This window comes from Phaethon aethereus, assembly GCF_964289735.1.
Source record: "Phaethon aethereus genome assembly, chromosome: 2".
NCBI lineage: Eukaryota > Metazoa > Chordata > Aves > Phaethontiformes > Phaethontidae > Phaethon > Phaethon aethereus.
In genome coordinates this window covers 74,407,792-74,433,666 of record NC_138582.1, presented here as the reverse complement: position 1 = coordinate 74,433,666, position 25,875 = coordinate 74,407,792, and the positions used below count along the sequence as shown (strand labels likewise).

The 25,875-nt window shown below is 44.0% G+C and overlaps 1 protein-coding gene across 1 annotated transcript; it reads right to left on the bottom strand.

Moving 5' to 3' along the window:
- Positions 1–7,092: 7,092 nt before the first annotated feature.
- On the bottom strand, positions 7,093–14,555 carry FRRS1L (ferric chelate reductase 1 like; the record flags this gene model as incomplete). The annotated part of the gene is made up of 5 exons (XM_081996895.1): positions 13,685–14,555; positions 11,910–11,994; positions 11,272–11,410; positions 7,699–7,945; positions 7,093–7,265 (listed from the first exon to the last, which is right to left on the bottom strand). Exons 1-5 carry the CDS (start codon positions 14,376–14,378, stop codon positions 7,093–7,095), a joined length of 1,338 nt encoding a protein of 445 aa, XP_081853021.1. The 5' UTR covers positions 14,379–14,555.
- Between the last annotated feature and the right edge of the window lie 11,320 nt (positions 14,556–25,875).

Genomic DNA, 25,875 nt, shown 5'->3' with positions numbered 1-25,875 from the left:
TTTGCAGCTGCTCAGCACTTTTGAGAAACACAATTACTTTAAAAATGTAAATATGAAATTGAGTAAGTGTCATTTAGAAACAGCTCAGAAAAGTACTTCTACCAGATAATTCTGTAATGCTGCATTCTATAAAGAGCACAACACCTTTACAGAAAGTTTCTTAAGAGAGAGTGCCATGTAAAAGTTCACCTCGTCAGGACATTCCTAAATAGCCTCTGATTGCAGATCAAAACCAGCCTATATGGAGCAGCAGCTGTTCTAAAATATGGGCTGTGAAGTCCTGCTCGTATTCCAACCTCACACCAGTTTGAAAGAATGTTCCTACTTAGATAAGAAACACAGAAGTAGGGCAAAAGCTGCAGTTGTGAATGGCTACGAAGCTGCGTCAGGGGAAGTTCAGGGTGGGCATTAGGAAAAGGTTCTCCGCTGAGAGGGTGGTCGCTCACTGGAACAGGCTCCCCAGGGAACTGATCACAGCACCAAGCCTGTCAGGGTTCAAGAAGCTTCTGGATGACACTTTTGTCATATGTTTTAGTTTTAGGTAGTCCTGTGAGGAGCAGGGAGTTGGACTCTGTGATCCTTATGAGTCCCTTCCAACTTGAGATATTCTATAATTCTATGAGTGCAATTCAAATTACTTATCAACCCAAGGGAGAAAAAAAAAAATCTGCCCCTTTCCTTACAGGAGAGTCATTGCTATTGCCAATTCACATCACAGATTTTCGAAAAAAGGAATGTCTTTTCAGTCGGCTTTTTCACACCTATCAACTCCACAAGCTGCACACGTCCTCCCTGACATTTTGAAATTACACTGGTTTTGCCTCACTATCTGAGCCCAAATTAGAGAAGTTAAATAACCAAGCTCAAGCATACATAATTTTACCAAACACATGGTAAAAATTAAAAAAATAAAATGGAAGCTACCTAAGTGATTATTTCATACTAATAAAGCAGGTTTAGAAAAAGAAGGCTTACCTAGATCTTACTCTGTGCCTGCAAAAATCAGATACCTCTGATATTTTACTAATATAAATTACACAGAAATAACTAGATATAAAAAAAAAATTGGGTGGTAAGTTGACATATGCTAAAAAAAAAAATTTCTTTTGATTAATTTTGGTACTGAGGAAATTGAGATTTTCTTTAAAACCTTCCAGTTAGATACATGTCTGTGCTGGGCAGGTTGTGGGAGAGCTGCATTAGGCCCTAACACACTGCTACAGAAATACTGATAATGAAATTTTAATTAGAGGAAGTAGATAATGTACAATGAATGCCATTAAGAAAAGATTTAGAGCCTCCATCTTTTGATACTCAAACTGCCGCAAGCGAGAGGTTTGTAAAACGGCCAGCGAGCAGGTACGTCCCGCAGCAGCCGACCGTCACTACTGTCTACAGGGTCTTGGCAGGTTTTCAGACCTCCAAAAGCAAGATCAAGCCTCTAGCTCTTACCTTGGAGTCTGGCGGGAGCACCCCTCTCGAGGCATAGTCTCACCTTGTGCCCACGTCAGCCGTTACACAGCTAGGACCGGCCTAAAAGCTCAATTCTCGTTAAAGTCAGAGTAACATTGGCTTGTGGTTAGAAGTGCCAGATGTGATCTGCCACAGGTAACTCATGCAAAAATAGGAAGCATGCCAAAACCGTTAGCCCTTCCTTGTCGTTCAGCCTTACTAGACTGAACTTACTGACTCTTCTTACCTAGAAGAGTCTCCCCACTCTTCTATCCCAAACTGTTTGAGGTCTCCTGTGCCTGACGGTGTAGGGGTCAAGCAAGCTTTGCCCGTTCATTATGGGCTGTGGAGTCAGGGTTGACACGCAGGATTGCCGGTTCACGCAGGTCACGTGCATACACAGCTCCATGAAGCACCGAAACATCGGTAATATTTAAATGTGTTTCCATTTCTATCATAAACCTAAGGCTCTATAGGAAGTTATGCTTTGTATAAAATACTAACACTCTGACAATAGCTATATCTGAAAATAAGTTGTATTAGACCTTTTGTAATTCTGTGAAATACATGTTTCCTTCTCCTAAAGCTATTAACAAATACTTTTCTTCAGGGAAACTATTTGGAGATGTTAAAAAAAGGGAGAGGGAAAAAAGTACACCTGTTACCCATCAGTGTGTCAAACCAAGGAAACCAAGGAGTCACAAAATGCAATTTAAATGCTGATAAAAGTTATGAAGTGTGTATATAAGCTATAATTCTGCCTCTAGAGTACGGCAAGATGCAAATTTCCAGCAGATCCAGAAGAGATCAGACCAGATAGAGGGTTTGTTCTCTAAAAGGAGAATAATATGCTTCTGTATAAATGTCTGATACACTGGATGGATGGGAAAGTAAGGAGAAGACAGAGAAAAAATAGGCAGACCTGCATCTTCCCTTAAACTTACAGTAATCATTTACTTACAGATAACTGGATATAATCACTGACACAGATTTCCAATTGTAACCTGGATAATCATGAAGACAGCCGTGTGTCAGTCCTCCTTACCCACTAACTCCTCTTCCCAGCTAGGCTAAGACTGCTCAGGATCATCTCGCTAAATAGCATGAGGCATCTGTGGAAACGGGGACAGGACATAGGCTAGTGACAAGGAGCACAGTACTTGTCGGAGGAGGACTAGACATGAACACTCACAGTAAGAACACCATCCACCGTTTGGCAAAAGAAGATACGCGTATTTAAGGGGTTTGGTGTAGGATGGGTCACGCTGTTTGTTATTTCCATTTCACAGTAGCCATTGAGTACACGGGAGCAGTTGCAGGGCTCTTGGTTCAGACCCAGGATATGGTGCCCCAACCAAGCTTCAAAACCGCTGCCCAGGCTTGCTGACGTACACTACGCTCCAGTCATTCTCTCATCCCTGTGTTGAAAACTGGAAAAGTCAGTGCCAAACACAGCTTTGACAACTTTTAATCCAGTCTGGGGGCTTAGTCAGATTAGGGAAACCATAAGTGTTTATTTTCTTGCTACCCAAGTATTGCAAAACCAATCAAGGACAAGAAGCCCACAGAGGAATTTCAAGCTTTTCTCATCAATATATTCTCTTTCGAACCAAGAGTATTTTCCTTATAATGGGAAATTTTAAGAAATTTTGAAGAAAGCATCATCCAGTATCCAATGACATTATCAAATAAGCTAGGCTTTTTTTGGGGGGTGAGAGGAGAATCGATTAGCATCTGGGAGTATCTCACCTATACATAAAAATACACAGTTATTTGATTCCAGTGAAGAAAAAAAATTACTTTCTGAGAGCCATTTATTTTTCCTCACTTTCCTATCCTACTTATTACTAACGTAATTTAAGGCCTATTTTATTATTTGTAGTGGGGTACCAGTCAGACACTACAGTCAAAAAACAAGGTCGATAGGCACTGTCGCAAATATAAGCAGCTGATTTCCAACTTACAAACTTGAAGTGTCAAACACTCTAGATGGTAAGGTAGAATGAGCAAAGGGTGAAAATATGGTTAATGTAACAATATGAGCTTAATTTTGTTCTGTATGGAAGGAACATATTCAAGGACATGAATTAATGCCTTATGGTCTTTGCCAGTACTATCTTTCTAATTAATAATCAAAGTTAAATTTCCAAACGAGATCATACTCTAAACATACACTTTCTAAACTCTATGCTTCTGTATTAGGTCACCCTGCAGCAAGTCATTCTCAAAATAAAAGCACTTTGGAGATGTGTTCTTTTAACAGCTGCTTGCTAGTAGTCACCATAAGGAAACTAAAAATTATTTGATTTGGAGAAGGAAATGTCTGCCTCCTTTTCCAAAGGAGGCCTTTTCCTCTAGTTTGTGTTGGTACCTGTTAATTAGAGAAATCAAAAAAAACCTATCTGAAATGCCCCAATTGCTTAAAAATTACTTTGAAGAAAGTTATTTTGTAGGAACTTGGTGTAACAGGGATCACTCCTGCATTTCAATATTAAAAAGAAAAAAACCCATAAAACCTAAAATACCTTCCATGAGGAGTTACTATGCCGACTCAAATGTTTAGATTTACCAAGTAAGATACAAAGTTAAGTACCACTGAATTAAAGACTTTTTGTTCCTTTTATGGCCTTTTTGTTCTCCTATTTCTTCCCAATTCCTAAGCACTCGCACCTTGTTTGTCAACTTGAATCCCCTATTCCTGCTTTTCCCACTCTGAAGAGCAACTCTCAGATGAAATGCCACAAGACAACAAACTTCTTTCTCTAAAAGAAACTTACCCCAACTCCTGCTTCTAATCTGCCACAGTTATTTTCAGGTTTCAGGTCTCCTTAAACTTTCTTCTACTTTACCTCTGCTACCTGCAAAATGTTTAGAGCAGGAATTACGGCTTTACTATTATCTGGGAAGTAGTATGCAAAATTTTGGAACTGTTCACTAGTGAGTAACAACACAGTTAAACTCAACCATCAGTTGAAATGCCAAAGAATAGATTGTTCTGCTGCTCGTTATGGATTTTTATTGCACCCCATTTGATTAGAAATACTTAATTAGTGCTAATTAAGTACTTTGAAGCTTGGGTGAAAGTTTTTTATAGAAGTACACATTTCTGCTAATACTTTAAGAAGAGAAAAACATGATGACAAAACCACCAGACAACACACTTTTATAAGCAACATAAAAACAGGAAAAAAATGTAATTTTTACCCTAATTGAGAACATGGGTACAGCTGAAGACTGAAGCAGTTTAGACTTTGCTGCAGCAGACACATCCTTAAGCAGCTCTGATCCGCATTTGCTGTTGTTTTAGAGTCTGAACTTTAAACGCATCTGGCTCCATGCAAGTGGAAAGCAGTTCTGTGGGTGTCACACATTTACCTCGGTATTATTATTGTCATCTTTAACATACCTCTGTGCTCGGGTCTATCCAGGCTTATCCTAAATCCAGCACTCTACTAAAGAAAAAAGAGGAGCCAAAATGGGTTCCTAGCCTACTTCAGTACCTTTCAGTTATTAGATTAGCCCTTTAGTAGGTAATCAGATAAATGCTCAAAACTAAAACAGTAAATACAAGGCTATAAACTAAAGCAACCCTGAAGCCACGTCAAACAGCTGTGAGCTATGAGAAGGAACTGCCCAACCTCCGCTGCCTGCAAGTTAGCACAGAGGAGAAAGAATTTGCCCTAATGGTTTCTTCAGTTGGTTGCTGAATATAAAACTCATTATCCAGGCTTCAGCTCTCTGCTTCATCCACTCTTAAGGTTAAATTTTACAGCCATTGTAGACAAAAGCAGTCCTTTATTATGTGGTCTCCTCTATATATTTCATCACGTGATGAGTAGGTTATCCAACTTGAGAGAAGTAATTTATACTAAACAAAGCTACTATATGCACTTTTAAAGTTCACTTCATTCTGAATTTCTCTTCCCCCTTCTGAACTCTACTCCAGTAATTTTAAGGGAACAGATCTTGAAGAATCAATGAAAATATGTATGACTAAGCTATCTTTCTTTTGAAATAAAGTGTTTGTGATGGAGATAAATTAATTTTCAATCTATCTCATTCATACACTTTAACCATAGGTTTGAAGAATGCTGAGCCTAAAAAAATTAGTCTACAAACTTCAGTCTGTGAATAATGATGCAAACCCAGCAAAGCTAGTTAATCTTTTTACACTCTGTGCAGCAATGAGAATAGAAATTAAGTCCATCACATGCTTTACCAGATCCTATGTTACAGAGTCCTCGAGCATACCACATTAGATAGAACTTTGGCACAATTTAGATTTTAATTCCATTTAAATAGAATTTTAATGCAAGTTGAGAAGTGAATGAGCAACTTTATCTAAGCACTTTTGACTGCTACACATAGACATGTCATACACTTCCTATCATGTGAAGAACAGAAATTCTCCACAAGAACTCAAAGATTTTCATCATTTTCTGTGGATCATAAATACATTTGGACACTTTCTATTTCTGCAATATTTAGCATCCATCCTTGTAATATTTATTGATCATAAAAAAAATCTAATGTATTTTCCTCTTTAGGTCATCTTTTTCCATGGTAACTACATTTTAGCAATGGTTTGATGAAACTAAAGACACTGCTTTTCTTATTAATCTCTATCTTTCCTTATGAATAATCTCAATTACATTTCCAGTTCTTTGTAAGTTAAAACCAGCTGCCCATATTCATCTGTCACGTGAACAGGATATACAGGCATACAATACAGAAAACAGAGTACGTCATATTACTACACAACTGCTTAAAAACATATTTACATGTCAGCAAAACTACTGTTTTTTCATAAAAAGAGAAAAATTGATTTAATCTATTGGGAGGATGTCCTATGGCTTTTTGGGAACTTCTATATTCTGTATGTTTTTCCTATGTATGGAGAATTTACATCACTGTATTCTCCCTTCCCCTTGTTTAAATAACTTTGTATCTCATAAAAGAAGTAGCCATTTTTTTCAATAAATCTGTTGAAACACTATTGTTATAAAGATATTCATCACCTCTTTTCCACTAAAAAATAAAATCATGTTAATTCTTGATTATGCAAGTTTAGTTCTTAAAAATACCAGAGCGAGTAAACCTTGATAAATATGAAAAAAATTTGGGAGAACTGTCCATTACTGAAGGGTAGGTTTTATACTGCTGTGTCCGTATCCGGATCTTAAGTTCAGAAACTTCACTTGCAGTTGTGCTGTCTGTTCCAGAAGTACCAAACAGCATTATAATGTTTTCCCAAATCTGCTTTTTGGGAGCAATTTGGAAGGCAATTTTGTTATTTGATAAGATGTCCATCAGTAAATTCGCCTAAACACACATACAGAACACCCCTCCAAAACACACACACACATTGATTTTACAAAAGTCTCCTTTTCTTTAAGCAAGTAGTCACAACACTGAAAATATTCTCCTATGTGTTTGCTGATTATTCTTAAATGATTTGTCACCACTCTGCCACTCAAAGGAGGTGGTTATTTCATTCTTCTGAGAAGCTAACTATGTTCAAAAGCAGCTAGATGATGATGGTGGTGTGATATAAATTCCAATAGAAAAATTCATTGTCCATCCATTTAGCCATCCATCCTGAGAAACTTCCACCGACAAACTCTTGCTATTTTCCGTCAGTCATGGGGTTCCCATCAATAAATAGAAGGTCAGTGCAACAATGAGGAGCAAGCAGAATGGAGAAGAGAAGGTCTGATAGGCAGCTGATGGCATGAAGATGTCTTCATACTTGTAAATACTGACAACACGCTCTGATACAGGTGGTGAGTCTATATCATGACGAGTTATAGAACCTTTAGTAGGTAAGGGCAGAAAGAAATAACATCAGATGCACGTTCTCTAAAACTCTACCAAAGAAAGAGGTAGAAAGACAAGTAACTTCTAAACCTACAGGAGCATGCAATATTACATTGTCAGTGAGGAGGGTCATTGCTCTGCTTTCTGAAATTAAGATTCTTAAATGATTTAAATTTAAATTAAACATCTAGTTATGAATTATTCTTACCTAAATTTATCTTTGGGGAGTGGGGATAATAACTACATAACAAAGAAAACATGACAGGTAGGACTATTATTTGTTTTGTCTTCCTTTTTATCTGTTTTAAGCCTCATGCTGCCAGAATTTTAGTCCATTTTAAAAAAGGGGTCTAGTAAGAATATTGTAATTAAAAGCTATTTATCAATTTTGGTGCCCCAGTTCTGTCAGAAGCCTGGAAATCAACTTACCCTGAATTGCTGGCCCCCAAGCAAACAGATAGTACCAACTCAAGTGCAGGTCTACTATGGTTTCCTCTCGGGGAACATACACAGGGCGCTTGAATCGACATGTTACACGATTGTTTTCAAAAACCCCTTCTTCATCTCTAGCAGGATTTCTCTGGATTTCTTTAGCCCACTGACCGACATTATAGAAATGCTGTATCCGGACTCTTCCGTTATCATCATGAACACAAGCCATGACATCATCTCCTCCCTACATGGTAAAATCATTTTGGTAGAAGGAAAACAAGTGTGTCACAAAGCATTTCCTCATTTATGTATATAATTTTAATCATTAAAAACTAATCAAGACCTGTGGCTCTCATTCTTTCTTTCTAACTTACATATACATAAATATTTCTTTCCCTAACCATGTTTCTTCAATCAGACTGAAAAGCACAAAGTGGACAGTAATATTTACTTACCCTTACTATCTCCAAATTCTCTTTCGAATACTTTTAAGAGTTATTTTACCTAACATATATAACATATTTGTAAGACAGGATATCACTCTGACATGACACAATTAATTGATCAGTGGACAGATATTTTCTTTTGTAGAGTTCTGGGATCCTGCTTCATAAAAACTGGTGGTCTTGGATCCTTGATGTGTGCAAAATCCACTGCATCAAATCATGAACAGAAATCCAATAAAATTTGGTAAAATAGAGGAGATGAATCTACTAAATCTGGGCAAATAATAGCATAAATTCCAGTGTGTTTTTTCTAATCTCTTCTCATGTTCACTTAAGGGACCATCACTTCTTACATCTCTTAAGAGAAAATGAGAAATGTTCAGCATGCAGTAATGGAATACAGAACACTGTAAGATACAAGAAGAGAGTAATCCATACATGCTTCTTCACATAGTATAAACAGCCACCGAGCATTACAATCAAGTAAAAAAACAAAGGACAGAAGGAAGTGAGCGACAATTGTTTGTAGAGGTCATTCATAGAAATATTCAACCAGTTGCTAGAAGAGCTATGCAAGGCCACTGCCGAAGTGGTAGAGCACTGCATCACTCGGGGATTAGCACTAATTTTAGTACTATCTCACAGAAGCCTTAATATCTGGAATCATTAACACACTGTGCAAGCTGGATGAATGGCATTTTACCAAACATCACTGCCACAGGTATCAGTGCCATATTAAATACAGGTCCCACTTCTCCAATACTAATCTTTCTGATATGTCATGCTGATGATAGACATGATGCTTGCTAGCGTGATCATCTCTCAGGCCTTTGGTACAGGAAAAGGAGAGAAAAAGGGTGCAGTTCAGCTCTCTGGGAATATTGCTATGTGGATTTGTAAAAGATGTGCCAAAAGCGAGGGAAAAAGGGGACAACTAGGTAAAACACGTGCCTGAACAGTTTCTGCACCTCGGTGCTGCTGCAGGCAACCTTTCCAGCTTCTGTCTTGAGCCTCTCCTTGCTCCCCATAACTTATTTTCCGAGTTTAATTTTCATACATCTGAGCACAAATCCCTCATTCTTAAGTACAGAGAGGCAAAAATAAAGCTGTTTTCACATTAAAAACAATAAAAAGGAAAGAAAAAAGCATTCTGAATTTCAGTTAATAGAACAACATTACAAAATCCTACCTAGGCACAAAAGCGTGCAAGTAGAAAAGTGTAGTGTTATTTGAGACAAAGAAATAGGTCACAGGACTTTAAAAAAAAAACTATTGATGACACAAAATAGGGATTTTTTTCTGAACTTCTGTAGCTATCCAGGCCACACCAATTTGATTAGGGCCTCCAAGGCACAGCCCACTTCTCTCAGCCAAGCTGTTTTGACCCAGAGCCATTTTACCATTACAGGCTCTGTATCCCAGGACACCAAAACATCCTAGAAGTTATGAAAAAGGATGAAGTCAGCAGGGGAACAAGAGAGAGAGACAGATGCTAGCTGGTTTAGCCCAGCTGACTGATGGCCATTAGATCACATATGCAGCAAATCCGGAAGCAAAACCTTTTACTTCACAGAAGCCTGGAAATCAACTTACTTACCCTGAATTGCTGGCCCCGAAGCAAAGAGATAGTACCAGCTCAAGTGCTGATCTATGATAGTTTTCTCTTGGGGAACATATACAGGGTGCTTGAACTTTACACTTTACACTTACTTTATTCTTCTTACCAGAAGCTGAGACCTAACACGATGCTTGGCGTGCCTGGGATGAAAGGTAACGCCCGCTTTCCAAGGGGCTGATGAGGTGCAGGTGGTGGGACCCTGGGATCTACTGCAGGTATATCAGAGTTGCAAAGTGGTAACACAATCTCTGATTGCTTGAGACCAAACACTTAAACGTGCTGAGCTGCTTTGAAAACCCTGCTGAGAACTTGCATTTCCAGGGATCTAAACTCTCCCCAGAATTTTTCTGTAAAACTGTTCCTCATAACATTAAAAACATGAACTGTTTTTTGTGATATGAACTGTTCTTTGTGACACAAAAGACTTCCATCTTTATTGTGCTTATTTACAGAGTCGTATTAAAACATATATAGCAATGACTGAAAAGCAGCTGCCCTCACTTTTTTTTTTCTATTTCTCATTTGGGGTCTGATAAAAATGTTGTTAAGTCAGCACGAGTCTTCCCATTCGTTTTTGTTGGTCTTAGCCCAGGATGTCTAAATTCTGTATTTTTTTCAGACTACTGCTTACAACTGTACAAGAAACAGTCCTCTGACTTGTGATTTAGGATGCACATAGGCTCAGTATTGTTTTATATACTCTGTATACAAACACCTTCATTATGGACTGCATTTTAGTCCTAAACATTTTATGGAGGATCACAGACAAAACATCTTTGCATAAGTCATCTGCTGCTTAGGTTTTTTAAAGTTCGCGGTACATGCTCCTGTTTCGCTCATTGAAACACAATGAAAATTGAAGCTTTTGAATGAAAAAATAAGCGCAGGAATAAGCATAAAACCAAACCAAATAAAATCCAGGAGAGACAGAAGAAGAAATTTTAACAAGACTGCTTTCTAGAGCATGTACGTTTAAATTATCAGGAGTCATTTTGTCACACATTTGTGGCCTCCCTGGAATAACACACAGGTAGGAAAGAAATAAAAAGATTTCCAAAGTTTAATGGTGAAAGCCATATTTATATCGCTGAAAGTCAGCTGATTTACTGAAGACTAAAATTATTTGCTATTGAGTTTCTGATGTGCATTTTGTCCAAGTAACACTGACATAAAGCACGACAGGACATTTCCATGTGAATTGGCTTATCCCTGAGGGCTTTTCTAAGCCAAAAAGCAAGTAACATTCAGACATGCAGAGCTGAACCAAAACATGGTTGTTAATTCTCAGAGAAGAACGGAAAGGACATGTTGGGAAGGATGAGGCAGTTTTCTGGGAGGCAGCAAACCCAGTTTCTGCTCCCAGGCCGGCTACCAAACGGTGCTTCACTTTCAGCAAGTCAGTCTTTCCTTATATGCTCTGTTTCTGATAGATCAAATATAAACCATTTATAGCTTGGCATGTAAAAGTGTGCACACTGTTAACGCAAAGAACTGTACATGTCTTACCATTTTCTTGTCTGAGGAAAATCCCACCGCCACCCAGCCATCAGTATCAGCGCTCAACTCAAATTCCACATCGGCTCCTATTCTACGGTAACTTAGAAAGTAATCACAAGTCTCTGCATTGCATCCAGGTTTACCGTACCTAAATGGAATTGGAAATATATGTAACCTTTCCTTACAATTTCCTGCTATGGACTTTAATTACGTTTCTGCAAGAAGAAAACTAAGAGAATTCATTTTGGTATAATGGCAGTAAAACGTACTATATTATGCTATACACAGAGTACCATTAATTAAGTGTTTGCAATTATCACTATTTTAGTGTAAGAATGTATAGTATTTGAACAGTACAGCAAGCAATTAATTACACGCAGTATTCCTCTGTTGACCTTCCTAGCCCTGGTTTTGTAAGTGCGTGCTTCATGAAAATACAAGAAACATGAAATAACTGTAAGTCCATAACTATGACATATATCCTTAAATAATCTAGTTTCCTCAAATAATACAGTCCATAACTACAAAGTAGGTTCTTAAATAATAAACATTTGTTAAAATTAATATAGAACATTTACCAAAGTCTCCAGTGCAATCAGTCAGCATTTGCAAACATAAACGTATCTGCACTCTTATCTCAGACTGACCTGAAGCATCCCTTGGTTTTTCCACAATCATCCACTCTGATTTTTGCAAATGGATCCACAGGAGGAGCAGTGGGGAAAGGGTAACCTGTATAATCAGAATAAATCATTACTAAATAAAACACAAGGAATAAAAAGCAATAGTACTAAAGAGAAAGGGTTCCAATAGCATTTACTCTGTCTGCTGATAACCGAGCTGTTCAGATGAGGGACTACTTTGTCACATACGCAATCCCTTGCTCAGACACCCCTGGGTCCAGGTACCAAAGTTACACTGATAACTGAAAACAAAAATTTTCTCAGGTTTCCTACATTCATCAAGAAGGGAGAAGGATGCTGGAGCATTGCTTTGGTACACTGCGGGCAAAAGTTAACTTAAGGCAGCAAGAAGATGGAGTAGTGCAGCCAACTAACTATTAGGGATCTCCACTCAACTATCTCCTTGTGCACTCTTAGTCCCCTCAGGAAATCCGTAAGGGCACTGAATCTGACTCCTTAGCTATAAATGACAGCATTAAGTATAAATGCAGGGCACCAGATTCAGAGCTGTAGCAAAGGATACCAAAAGGATCTTCCTTGATTAAGAAGTAGAATAAAACTTGCATTGCAATAAAAGGTAAGCGAATATCAAAATAGGGAATTGCCTGCAGTTACGACCTGCAATTGCTTGTGAAGTAAGACCCAGAAGAGCCGGACAACGAGAGTTCTGACTCGAAGTGATCCCCTGTCTGCTGTACAATGGTACACCAAGGAGAAAGTGCAAACATTTGCAAACAGACCTTTTCTGTCTCGGCTTGTAAACGTGTGTGTCTGTTGCATGAACACAGATACTGTAATAGGATGTTCTTTTACTTAGCCAACTGAAAACCAAAGTGCTAGTTATGAAACTTAGAAAGTCCTCTGAAAGTGCTTCATGGAATAGGAAATAACCACTGCAGTTAGTTACAGCCTCTGCGAACAACCGTTTAACCTACACAACTTCAGGCATTTGGGAGCCCTGGTTCATTTTCCTGGATTTCTGACACCGCCAGTGGAGCGAGAAAGTATGATGTAAACTGCAAATTACAGCCTCCATTAACTCTATCAGGGGCCTGGGTAAATGACCCAGCATAAACCTATAAAGTTGGCAAAATTTCACCGCAGCCTGTAGCGGAGCATCACCGAAAGACTGGTCACAGGACATCCTATCTTCTCACTTCTTCCTTTTTTCCAAATGCATCAAAAAACTGGTTTTCAATGCAGCCTAGCCACAAAATCGGAGTTCTAACATTCTGCCATTTGTAACTCAAAAAAGCCACAAAAACCCGACGCGACTACTGCGTTTCTTACCACTTTAAGACATCAGAGGGCATTTCGAAAAGCACAAAAACCAGGACTCCTTCTAAGTTAGCAGCCCAGAAAGCTTTTCACGGGAGGGTTTGCACCCTGGAAGGCGAACAGCCGGCGCCGGCCGGCCCCGCTCCGCGGGACGGGACGGCGCCCGGCCCCCGGCCCCCTTCCTGGCTCCTGCCGCAGCCCCCGGCTCTGCCGCCCGGCGTGGGCCGGGGAAGGCGCCGCGCCGCAGCCTGGTGGGGAGCGAGGCGTCGGCCCTGCGGAGGGCCCGGCGGCCGCTCGGGCGGAAGATGGCGGCGGGCGCTGGCCTTCGTGCTGAACGCCGCCCGCCGCCGCCGCCCGCCGCCACCAACCGCCCGGCCCGGCCCTCCCTCCCCCGCGAGGGGCTCGCCCCGCCGGCCGCCGCGGCCCTGCCCGGCCCCGCCGCCTGCCCCCGGCCGCCGCACCCTCCTCGGAGAGGTAGCGCAGGTCGTAGAACTCGCTGGCGAAGGTGCCGTACGAGGAGTCGTGGTGAGGCCGCGCCGCCTCCTCGCCGTGCTCCCCGCCGCTCGCCTCCCGCCGCCCGCCGCCCTCCTCCGCCGGGCTGGCGGCGGAGCCGGCCAGGAGCAGCAGCAGCAGCAGCCGCCGCCAAGCGCCGCGGCTCCGCACCGCCATGGCGGCGGCGGCGGCGGCAGGGCGGGGAGGCGGCGGCGCCCGAGCGCGCCTCCTGCGCGGCCGCCCGCGGGCTCTTGCGCCGCCGCCGGCGGAGCGGGGGGAGCCCGGCCCCAGGGACGGGCGGTGGCGGAGGGACTGTGGGGTGGGTGGGGGGACGCTGCTTGCGAGAAGAGGTCTAGCGGCGGTGTCTGCGTGGGCGCTGTGTGCGTGGGCGGCGCGGTGTCGCCCCCAGCCCCGTCCCAGGCAAGGCCCGGGCAGCCCTGTGCCCTCCCGCTGGGACCACCGCCAGCTTCCCGCGCCCCCCCCAGCGCCAGCCTCAGGCCGGCAGCGCCCCACCGCCCACCCCACCCAGCCAGCAGCCACCCGCCGCGGGGACACCCCCTCCCGCGGGCCGGCGCACCGCTCCCGGGGGGCAGCGCCGGGCCGTCCCCGTGGCCTCGATTCACCAAACCCTCCCAGCATGCGCTTCAGGAGGGGGTGATACATCCTGCGCGGTGATTGCTGGGCGAACTCTTTTCCTACTTTTTATTTTTAATGACTTCTGGGACGGGACTGGAGGCACAGCGCGACTTAACGTTCACCACAAGGTAAAACCCAACGCTATAGCGAGCGTTTGCTACTGCTACCTGATCGCGTGTTCTCATTTTATCTTCTATGCAATATGACCGCGGCCATATGAACGTGCTCAAAACTTGGCAGAACTGAAAGAAAGCCCAGCTTGTGCCCCCAAAGTGCGCTTGGACCCTTGCGACTGACGCTGGACTTGCAGCTAGGCGTTAAGGGTACGTTTGCGTTCTCGCTGTGCTGGGGTATCTTCGGGTTGGTGGAGGAACAATGACCTTTTGTCCACCATGTTCGCTCAAGTGGCTCTTTTCTTGGGTTTGGATGGCCGTCTTCTGGTTTTAACTCTTAATTTCTTTTTGACCTCGTTACGCATGGTTACACTCCCTCCTCTGAGAGTCTGGAGGAAAATTCAGCAAAACGTTGCGGGGGAGGGAGGGAGATAGAATAAGACGCAGCACTTGGCAATATTCTGAAAATTAAAATAACCCTCAATTTAAATCATTTCTTTTTTAGTGTCGATGACTGAACTGAGTTACTTTCGGGCGGGGCACTGAGAGTGCCCAAGATCTGGGCTGCTTTAGGGATCAGTTCATTCTCTTGGGCTGAGCAGTTGCTTGTAATACCGGAGTGTGCTTAGCTGCATCGAGTGGAGGACGTTAATTCACATCTCCATGCTTTAGTCCAGTGGAGTAGCATGCTAGCTCTCACTCTAAATAGAGGAACAGCCACACAGAGGTAAAAAATAAGTTGCAAAACCAATTTTGATTGCAGGCAAATTCAACACCTTCCCTAGTAGCATATGGAAAAAGCTACAGGAGAGAACACCAAGCTCAAATGCAAAATAACGATTTTGCCAAGCTCACTGAGCTTGGCAAACTTTACCAGGCCAGTGGAAAAACAAGCAAACAAACGGCAACAGAAAAACCCTTATAAATCAGGCTAACAGGAAAATAAGGCTGCATCTTATTCTTTCTGGCAATAATGAACCCTGATGAAGGCCCCCCGTCTCCTTTTTGATATAGCTAGCCGAGGGCGGTGATGCCTGTGAAGAAGCATTTGATCAGCTGTCAGCTGCACGCTGGTTCGTCCTCCCTGGAAATGGGCTTGCGCGCGCTGCGATACAGGCGATGCTTCGCAGCAATACTAAACCCTCAGGGTATTTATCATGTATTGCTTCTACCTACATGACACCTATCGTTTTAAATCTGACAGCTAAGGTAACTGTGATTATAGCGGAGCTGCTCTGATTTTCTAAGGTGAAGATGTGGCTGAGAGACTGACCCTATTGCATGTGCCTCCCTCCTAGAAAATCCTTAAAACTAAAATCACTCCAGACACTTTTTTCCTCCCCAAAACCTCTTGTGTTTGCCTGAAGGGTGTCCCTATCACAGAAATGAGTTGCTTATGGGTACCTTCAATTTTTAGCAGACAGAAAGGTGTATGCTGCAACTAATAGCACTGCCCACATGACAGCAGTTCTGCAGGGAAGATCCTTATCTGATGAAGTAATCAAGGCTGCCATCAAAAAAAAGCATTAACAGAAGGAGTCCAAGCTGCAGTTGCATGAACAGCCTTAATCCTTGAACGCCTCTTCTTTCTGAATGCCGTATTTCGCAGCTTGTGCATGCTGGTAACTCCTTTCTTAGGTGGGACATACACATGCCACCTCCTGTATGAACCATGTGTTGGAAGGCATCGCCGTCCTCTGACGGTGGGAATCCTCTTGCTTTTGGTGAATTAGAGATATGGTCATCTCCACCACTTCTTGTGCCATCATCTCCTGCCTTAGAGGAATCCAGCAGTCAAACTCCCTGCACAATTAAGGTGGTTTCCCTGGTTTGGGCAATTCTCTGGTGCTAGTGCTCAGTCTAGCGGCATCTTCCCAGAACTGGAGTCTGGGATGATCCCTAGCCATCCCTAGAGGCCCATCCTGCCTCCTCTCTTGGCTCTGTTTGTCACCCAACATACACCTTTCTCCTGGAGGGACGCATGTTTGGTGATATTTGGGCTAGAAAGTAAAGCTTCAGGAGTAAGTCATAGTTTACATAACAGACACTCATGAAAAAATCTTGTCTCAGAGTCTCTAACTGCGTCACTCAGGAGTGGCTGCAGCTCCCGTACTGGAGCAGGGAGAGGGAGGGTAAAACCCCCCTAGTCATATGAGAGCGTGACCTGACTAATGATGTCATTAGTGGGAGTGGGGAAAGGCTAGTGATGCTGGCAGACCTTTAGGCTACAGAAACTCCTCATACAGCACCCTTTGGGACCACCCTTCCTTTGGGACTGCCCCACTGCTCTGGCCAGTGAGGCTGGATCCTGCCCGATGTGGTTGCTTTTCTGCTTCTGTGCATGATCTAGCAGGTGTTCTCTGTTTGATAGTTCTCTGATAAAAGGCTCAACTTCCTTACTCAGCTCTTGATGAGTTATTGCAAATCCCAATTCACCCCAAAAAGCTGAAGCTGGTCAAGTTCATACTGCCCTGTCTCTTCCCAGCTCCTTCCTCAGCATAGCCATGCTTTAAGGAACAGACCCTTCAAGTTTAGTGCTCCTGGTTATTTCCATCAAATCAACATTTGTTGAAAAATCAGTCTGCATCCTCCCGTACTGACTAAACAACAATGCAAATTTTAGAAACTGAGAAATCACCCTGGTTTCGTTAATAGTCATTCATCCCACGCTCTAGTTAACTACCTGTGACTCTGCAGAAACATGCTTGCTGTGTTAGCGACTTAGACCAAGATACAGGAGAAAATATGCTAGGAATTTCTTGCAAGCAGAGCTTTTTCACAATGCTGTACAAAAACAATTGGCGAAGGAAAAAACGTCAAGTGCCAGTTCATTAAGAGTATCTCCTATGAGAAAACTAAAAACTAAGTGATAGGCTTCGAAAAAACAAAACACTATGGAGGAACAGGATGTGTGTTATTTCTGAAAGCTACTAAACAAAGAGGTGAGTGAGCTTTCTGGAGGCATGGTGCTGCTTTGGGTCTTCCGGAGAAAGGCAAGAAAATATAGGCTCTAAATATGTTATCATCCAAATAAAAACTGCATTAGATCATTAGATCTTCTTTTGCTCAGCATTGGTAAATCTTTCTTTTTCTGCCGCCACTGAGTTACGTATCTGGTTTTGCTCCAAGGGCAATCGTGCCTCTGCAGCCAATACTGCTCACAACAGCACTCTTTCTATAAAATTAATCTAATGTAGGAAAAAAGCAATGTCTCCAAGTTCTTTTAAGAAAGCATAACATACACCAATCTAAAGACTAAGTCCAGCTGTCTTAGACACTAAATCAGCACGAGTTTTGCTTCAGTAGGCACTATGGACCATTCCCAAGGTATATTAAAAATGTGCAGCTTTTTTTTGTCTTGGTTTGCATCGGGCAGCTCATGCCTTTTCTCCCAAGATTGCATTTTTTTACTTCTCTGGCACTCTTTGCTACCCCAGCGTGAATGCAGTCCTAGGAGGTAAATCTAGCCTGAAAGCCAGATCTGCCAGATGGTGGCACAATGTGCACCAGGAGGTTTTGGAGCAAAACTTTTCACATTTTTAAAAAAGTCCTTGTACAAAGAGGCTATTTATAGTGTTATTCTAATAAGGAGCCAAAACAGAGCAGTCTTTTATTAGAATTTGCAACAGAGGGCATTACATTGAGGCCTCCCTGTGCATAAATGCCATTTACTTACTGTGCAAAAATTGGCCCGCAGAGCTGAAAAATTCAGCTTGTATTAGCAAAAGGCTCATTTAGGTAGGAATGTTTTAAAGAGTTTAAGTTGCACTGGCAGAATTCAATTAATTCAGCGTGTGACAATGTCATTTTATCCTAATTAGTTAAGAACTCAGAAATAAGGTAAAAAAAAAAAAAGAGAAAACCCTGTTCCCTCATGAGACTCCATCTGAAGAGTTACAATGAAAGTTCTGTAAGTTATGCCTGTTGGAAAACAGTCATTTAAAAGAGCCTTTCCCCAGCCCAGACTCGGATAGCTCTGAGTCTAGATAATGGTGATAATGATAAAAATAATGCCCTTATCTTCTAGGTGAACGTAAGCAGGCAGGAGAGGTCAGCAGAGAAGCTCCTTCTGGCTTGCTCCTCTGCAGGGAAGTTGCTTTCTACACGTCCTGAGGCAGCTCCTGCCAAGGAAGGGGGGGGCCGCGGGTCACGCTTTGTCCCCTCCTGGGTAAAAGCTACAGGAGGGGACGCTTTGCTCCAAACAGCCCAGGGAAAAACTCCTGGGGTGGGGGAGTTTGCTCTCTCTCCCGGGGACAGACCTCAGGCCCCGGGAACACACGATCCAAGTCTGGCTTTGGGCTGGAGCACCCCGGTGCCCGCCGGTGCTCCCTGCCCGGATACACCCGGTGCCTCCCCCACACTTTTTGGAGGCCTGTACTGCAAGACGGGCTCTCTCATCCCCAAATGAGGTAACGCATGACGTTACAGCTATGGCACGGCTTTTTCGTTTTGAGGAAGGGGGAAGGAGAGCGGGAGGGGCGGGGGGAGAAAACGGAGAGAAAGAGGCGAGTTTGCCCCGGACGCAGCCCGGACCTGTGCCTGCGCTGGGGACGATGCAGCCAGGGAAAAGGGTGCCGGTCGCTGCCCGGGCCTGGCCTCCTGCCCCCCAGCCCTGCTGCCATGGCCACTGCCCCCAGGATGGGGGTCCCCGCCTCTTCCCAGGGGGTGGTGGTTTTGGCACTAGCACCCGCTGCCTGGCCGAGGTGTGCCAAGTCGCCGAAGTACAGCGAGGGCCCCGAAAAAGCCCCACGCACACCCAGGCGGCAGGACGAGAAACGGGGCTTTTGCAGGCCTGCCGGCAGGAGGGGACACTGCCCGGGGGCCCAGGGTGAGCCTGCAGCCCGAAAGGTAGAATGACAGAACAGTTTGGGTCGGAAGGGACCTCTTAAGGCCATCTAGTCCAACCCCCTTGCAGTGAGCAGGGACATCTTCAACTACACCAGGTTGCTCAGAGCCACATCCAACCTGACCTTGAAGGTTTCCAGGGATGGGGCAGCTACCACCTCTCTGGGCAACCTGTGCCAGTGTCTCACCACCCTCACGGTGAAAAATGGCCTCCTTGGTTGACCCCTTACAGCTTAGTCTGAGGGCAGCCGCAGTCATCCTCATGCACCCCTGCCTCTTACGGTCACTGAATACACGCAAACCAGTTTGTGAGCGCCATCGGCCATTAGAGGAATGGACTGACCAAGACATACACAGGAAGGTCCAAAAAACGTCTGTGGGACTGCAAGAGCCAGACGGCTCCGTCTGTAGGCAGTGGCAAGGTGAAGGCTTCTCAGGCGGTGGGGTGAGTTACGCAGCACCGAACGGAAATTGCAGCGCAATTCTGGCTTTTGCCTGGAGCTTCTCCCTTTGCATGCCATTATCTAAAGGCACCTCCAGATTCGTTATCTGCGCTCATTTGGACGGCAGAGAGTCAGGTGCACAAGTGGCTTTGCTGACCTTGATCTCATCTGTTCTCTTGGCCGCATTTAAAACAAGTGACGGTCAGTTACAGTGAGGTACACTAGCAGAGTTAAGCCTCCCAAAAGCCTCACTGCAGGCTTTATTAACATCCACGAGGCGCGTAAGGGTCTTTGAACCTCGGATAGGGGGGGGTGAACTAAGCATAAAACAATTTACCCTGATGCAGAAAAAATCCCACGGGACTGCTGGTGTAATAGCAGCAAGGAACTTTGGAGAGCTTGGATGTATATTGTTTTGAAATGCTTGTAAATTAAGTTAAAAAAGAGACATTTTTAATATCTTAATTTACTGAAGCTGTTACTAATATTTAGATTAGAGAAGTCAGGTTGTACTTCTCACAATGCCAATGAAGTGAGAGTTCAACATGGTTTATTTATCCAGAGATGCCAGAATACAGGAGTGTTTTATAAAACACTGTTCTTGAACAGAACAAAACATTGTGTAATGGCCAAGATTTAAAAACACTCATACCAGTCGGTGTGTGGGTCAAAACATCACCTCTGAGGGTTGTTAGGGGAGAAGTTGCCTCCTTGAGAGAGGAACTCTAATCACAGTTACATCTCTTTTCTAGATCTTTTCTTTCTTTTCTTCTCCATCTTTTCTTTCTACAAAAAGATTGTAGTGTTGATAAACGGTTGGGATTTTCTTGTTAAGATCTTCATGTGACACCAGCAATAAATAATAGTAAACTTACATTTTCTTGTTTCTACTGTGCAGCTACATAATGTATCCTAAGGTTACTTCAATGTTTTTTATACAGAGGTTTACAAGAATAAACCTAATTAAAGAACAGGTATTTACCTGGCTTATCTTCATTTGGCAGTCAACATGCGCACAGAGGAAAGGTTTCCAACAGCCTAAGGTGTATGCTGTGCAATAACCTCTTCCCTTACGCTTCAAATAAATGAGAGCTTATTATGAATTCTGAAGCCATTTCAGTATGTCGATGCTTTTGAGTTTTGTTCTGATGCTGTTGCTATGCCAATTTGAGATAGGGAAACAGTCTTTACAGCATCTACCGAAAACAGTGCTCAGCAATGGGGGAAAAAGAAAACAGGGGCAAAAAAAATCCAGACATCAATCTGGTACTTGGAGAGAAATCCAAACTCCCCTGTTTTAATGTCCAGTTCTCCCGCGTGTCCACAGAGCCCTCTCCCTGCTGTTGTAAAATATCCACATATGTCAACACTCGCAAAATGTAGCAGCAGATTGCAAAAAAAGCACTAAGCTGAGGCTTTCTCACCACTCCTCGCAAGCGGTCGCAGTGTTACCGTGCTGGTACCCAGCAACTTTACCAAACTCGGGCCACGCTGGGGTGAGGTCCTTTTTCTACATACCAGTAGATGTGCACAAACCCTGAATCCAAACGTAGAAAAAGCAGTTAAGCTGGTATTTGCTACATGATGTAGACACTTTATATCTGCCATCTGAGTTTTCTTCCGGACATTCCCTCAGAGATTTAGTTTGCCCACTCCCTTTGCCTTTTTGTAGCCCAGCCACGTGCTGAAGAGAGACGTCCCAGCTGGATAGGGCTGTTCGGCTGGCTGGGGTGTGATCAGTCAAATCAAGTGCCGTGATTTAATTGTGCAGGCTCCAGGGGAAAGGGTGACTGTCATTACCATTACCAGGGACCGGATGCTGTTAGAGCCCCAGCTCCAGGTAGCCCCTCGAGGATGGAGTTAAAGTTGTGTGGCACGAGTGCTCACAAAGCAGCACAGCTTTTTCCATCCATAGTAAACAATGCTGCTTCTCATGAAATGTCACATTTAGTTGGAGTATTTTTAGAAGTATTCACATTTGCTAAAACAACACAAAGCAAAAAAATCCTCAAACACATAAAAACTCTCACATGTAGGGAAGTATCTATATTGATAATATTTTCAAAGTGAACATCATGAAAAGGGTTTCAGTTTTCTTATTTTCGTCAGGGAATCAGAGATCTTGTTTGATTCTAGCATTTTTCTCATACTCATGACAATACTGTTCTTGTTATATTCATATTTATATTCATATTTATTCTGACTCAACTTCTAATGACACAATCATACATGAGTTTTTCCACAGCACCTGTCCCATTTGACAGCCTGTAATGAATGAAAGGGTTGAGCAATGTTTATTTTTATCTTCTCTTTTCTACTTCAGAAGCAACTGTCAAAAGCATATTTAACCACTCACTTACTTTTAAAAACTTGCACACATCCTTCCAGCTGTGGCCCCACGTGTAGGAAATTGACCTCCAGAACTACAGCTGAGCAAAGTCACAATTTCTTAGTAGAAGACTATTTTGCTTTACTTTTCTGATTACATTAAAGAAGGGACCCAGTAGCATTTTGCATTTCTGATAAGGGACCCGGGGAGACCTGTGTAGGCTTGAGGTGCAACATTGGTATTTCAACTTCAGGGGAAGAAGGGAGCTCTTCCAGCTCATCCACAGCACCGTAGTTTTAACAGAGTCATCCTACCCCATTTTTGCAGAGGAACACTGCTACAGGCACTGCATGTAAAACGTTTAGCGGGACGGCTGGCCACGGGACCGAGGGACGCTCACGTGGACAGCACAGGCTGTGCTGACAAGTGCTGGCTTAACACCTGTGTAGGCAGGACCACAAAAATAAACATTTCTGGTGCTTCCTTGATCCTTCTTTGAACAACTGACCCTCACATCACTTCCCCTTTTCTTCACTCGTTGTGCCCTGTTGTCAGAGGTCTCATCTCCTTGTGCTGCTTGCCTTCTAACCGTTCCCGTACTGGCAGGGTTTGACAGGTACCCGACCCCAAAAGGGGGCTGGCAGAGGGCCTGAATGGTTGGTTGCTGGGTGCTCTCTCTAAACCCTCAGCACCTTCTCCCACCCCAGAATTTCCTCTCCAGCCCTGGCTGTTCCTCCCCTGCAAGCCCGCCCACCCCGTCCCGCTGCTGGATTGCTGCAGGCACGACATGAGGGAGGCTGGCGGGTGCGCTGCTCGCCCCCCAGGGACGGCCGGGCACGTACCCTTCTAGCGTAAGGGACGTGCAGCACAACCTCCGCTGCGTGGCGCGTGTATAGGCACGAGAGCCGGCTTTTCGAGCCGTTCACCAGGCGCCTTCACTTCCCCACCTTCCAGGAGCAGAGGGTACGACGACTGACGTAGGGGATGCATGCAGGGGACCGAACCCCTGGCTTTGCGCACTCTTGGCGTAACAATTCCCATTTGCTCGCGCCAGCCCCCGTTTACGGATCAGTCCCACAAACCATCCTCGCTGGGCGGTAGAGGAGCGGTTCGATCGCAGAGGACCGTGTCGGTCACTGACCTTGGCCAGGTTCCCCACGCACGCACGCTGGCACTGCTGTGTACTCTCCGGGCGAGCTGCGCACCGTACCTGACGTCGTCAGGTCCCTGAATTGTGTCCGCAGGTGAGTAAAAGGGAAAGCACTCCTGGATGCAGCTGTACGCGGGGCCACAGGACATTGAAAGTGATGCCGGCTGCGCGCTGCCTTGCTTTCAACATGTGACAGAAGACGATAGAAAGTGACTCAGGACAACATCTACGGCAGCCGTCAGTGGAAAAAACTGGGCAGCGTTATAAAAAAAAAAATTTCTCTTTTCCAGTTATTATTCACATTCACATCTAACAGCGGTTTTTCAGGAACCTGCCCATCCTGTCTCCCTTTCCCCTCCCCCGGATTTCTGCTCAGTAGGTACCACGGGGGTAACGTGGTCTTGAATCGAGATTGCTATTTATAAGCTACTGGTGGTTATTGCCATACGAGGCCCGCAGATGAGATCACGGCTTCATTGTCCCAGGTGATGCATCCGCACGGATGTCGCGGGTCCCTGCTGTAGGGCTGGCACTGAAACGAGGCAGCAGATCACAGAGAGCTTTGAAATATTACCCCCAGCTGCTAGCTCAAGGTTCAGATAAGCCCGTGGAGTTCCTCAGAGAGCGACATCATTACCAAAATCTCTTGGTGAGCTGACTCCATGGGTTAGAAGGGAAGAATAACATTTCAAATAGGCGGACTGGCAGAGTTCAAAGGGATAATAAGCATTTCAATTCAACATGAAAGACATCTTCCTCTGCAGAGTTTTAGGATGGAATGTAGCCAGGCAGATAAACTATTTAAAAGCTCCTTTAAAAGTCTATTTAAAGTCTTTAAAAGTCTTTAAAAGTCTATTAACATGGAGTTTTTTGTCTTAATTAAAAACACCCCCCTATTCAATCGTATTAACGAAAAAGTGATACAAAATGTAATTTATTTTTCTATTTGAAACTTTTTAAAAGAACAGTAAAGACATTTTTCCTTGCAGAGAATCACTGTGTTATTAGAGGTTATCTTGGAGATAAGATTCATTTAATCTATTCCATTGCTCGCATTTTAACTTGGAGTGAACTGCTGTGCTTATAGTTCAATGAGAATCCTGCTTTTTGGCTTCCCAAATGGTTAATTTTCTTACCATAAGCAATAGTGAGACAGCCTGAAAGGAAAATTTTTCTTTTCGGAAATTTCCTGGGGTCTCAGAAGAAGCTGCAGAAAACCACACTAGCTCACGTATCTTTGCAGTTTCTTTTTTTCTTTCAGTGCTTTTGGAAGCAAACCACGTTAAAAGGAGCCTATCCATTCTGCAGGAAGCAAAGCAGCCAGAATATTACCACGCACTTGCATTCAGCAAAGCCTTTAAGCGAGCACCAAAAGGAGAAAACGGTGCTTCAGGAGCCAGAGAGGACTGCCAACGCACCTCCCTCCTTTCCTCAATTAGGACCTCAAAGTCCTGCCTGCCACCGGGCTCCCCTCTTCCCTCCAAAATAGGTATCAACTATTTAGCTCACAATGATGAGGAACAAGAGAAAAATGAACAGGACCAGAGAAGCCCTTACAGAACGGCCGCAGCACGGATGCTTCGCACGGAAACATGGCATCTGGATGGAAGTAGGCAGTCCTTAGCAGAACAAGGGTTGCTGTTCACTTTATTTCCAGCCAGATTTGCAGACCTGTGTGGTTACAGGGAAAGAGCAGCATGAGAGACATGCGTGAAACCTCACTGAGCCTCCCACGTGGTGCTAAGCCTGCCAGCTAAGAAACCTAACCCTGCGCAGGGAAAAATATCACCATCTGACGGAGCTTTGCCAGTGTGAAACAGCATTTCACAGAATCACAGAATCATTAAGGTTGGAAAAGACCTTTAAGATCATCAAGTCCAACCATTTCTCACAAGCTGAGAAGTGGTTCAGTGAGACAGCCATGGTGAAGCTGAGGACATAACCTGTTGGTGTTACTAGACCTGAAGAGCTTACAGGGCCACGTGCTCATCAAGCTCCTATTGCTTTGCACTCCTCAGACTTTCAGGTAATGTCTCTGCTGTGAATCCATCTTCCTTCCCAAGTTGATGCTGACTAAACAGGCAGATCCAGAAGAAGAGGCATATATGCCAGTATATCGGATACATCAGTGCAGTGCTACATCTGGTTTATAGCACAGCCGTGTGCTAACTCAGCTACGTTGCTTTGACCCTGGGGCTTGGTTGGTCAGCTTCAGCAAAAAGCCTTTTGTCAGATTGCAGAAAACCTAAAAATAGCTTTGAAAGTGCCCCATGTTTTCCATGATGTCTTGAGTAGTGCAATGTCAAGGTGCATCTTACCCTCTCATGGTGCCCAAAGTGATCAAACATCCCCTCACCTGAGCAGCGCTGGACCAGCAGCGTAACGAAGCATCTGCTTGATAAGGTGGAATGCCCCCACGCAACCACCTATCTGTACAGCCTGGTTCTTCTGCACCGTCCTCAGCTCTACCATGCTTTGCAAGGCTAGCTTCAAACAGCAAGCATCTCCGCTTCGCTGTCTTGCGATAGCCACATTAACTTTGTCCCTGTTTGGGCAGCAGAACTTATGTTGGACGGCAACTGCGTTCTGAGGTTGCTGCATGCCAGGGCTCTTCAAAGAGAAAGGTTGCTCCCTGGAGGTCACT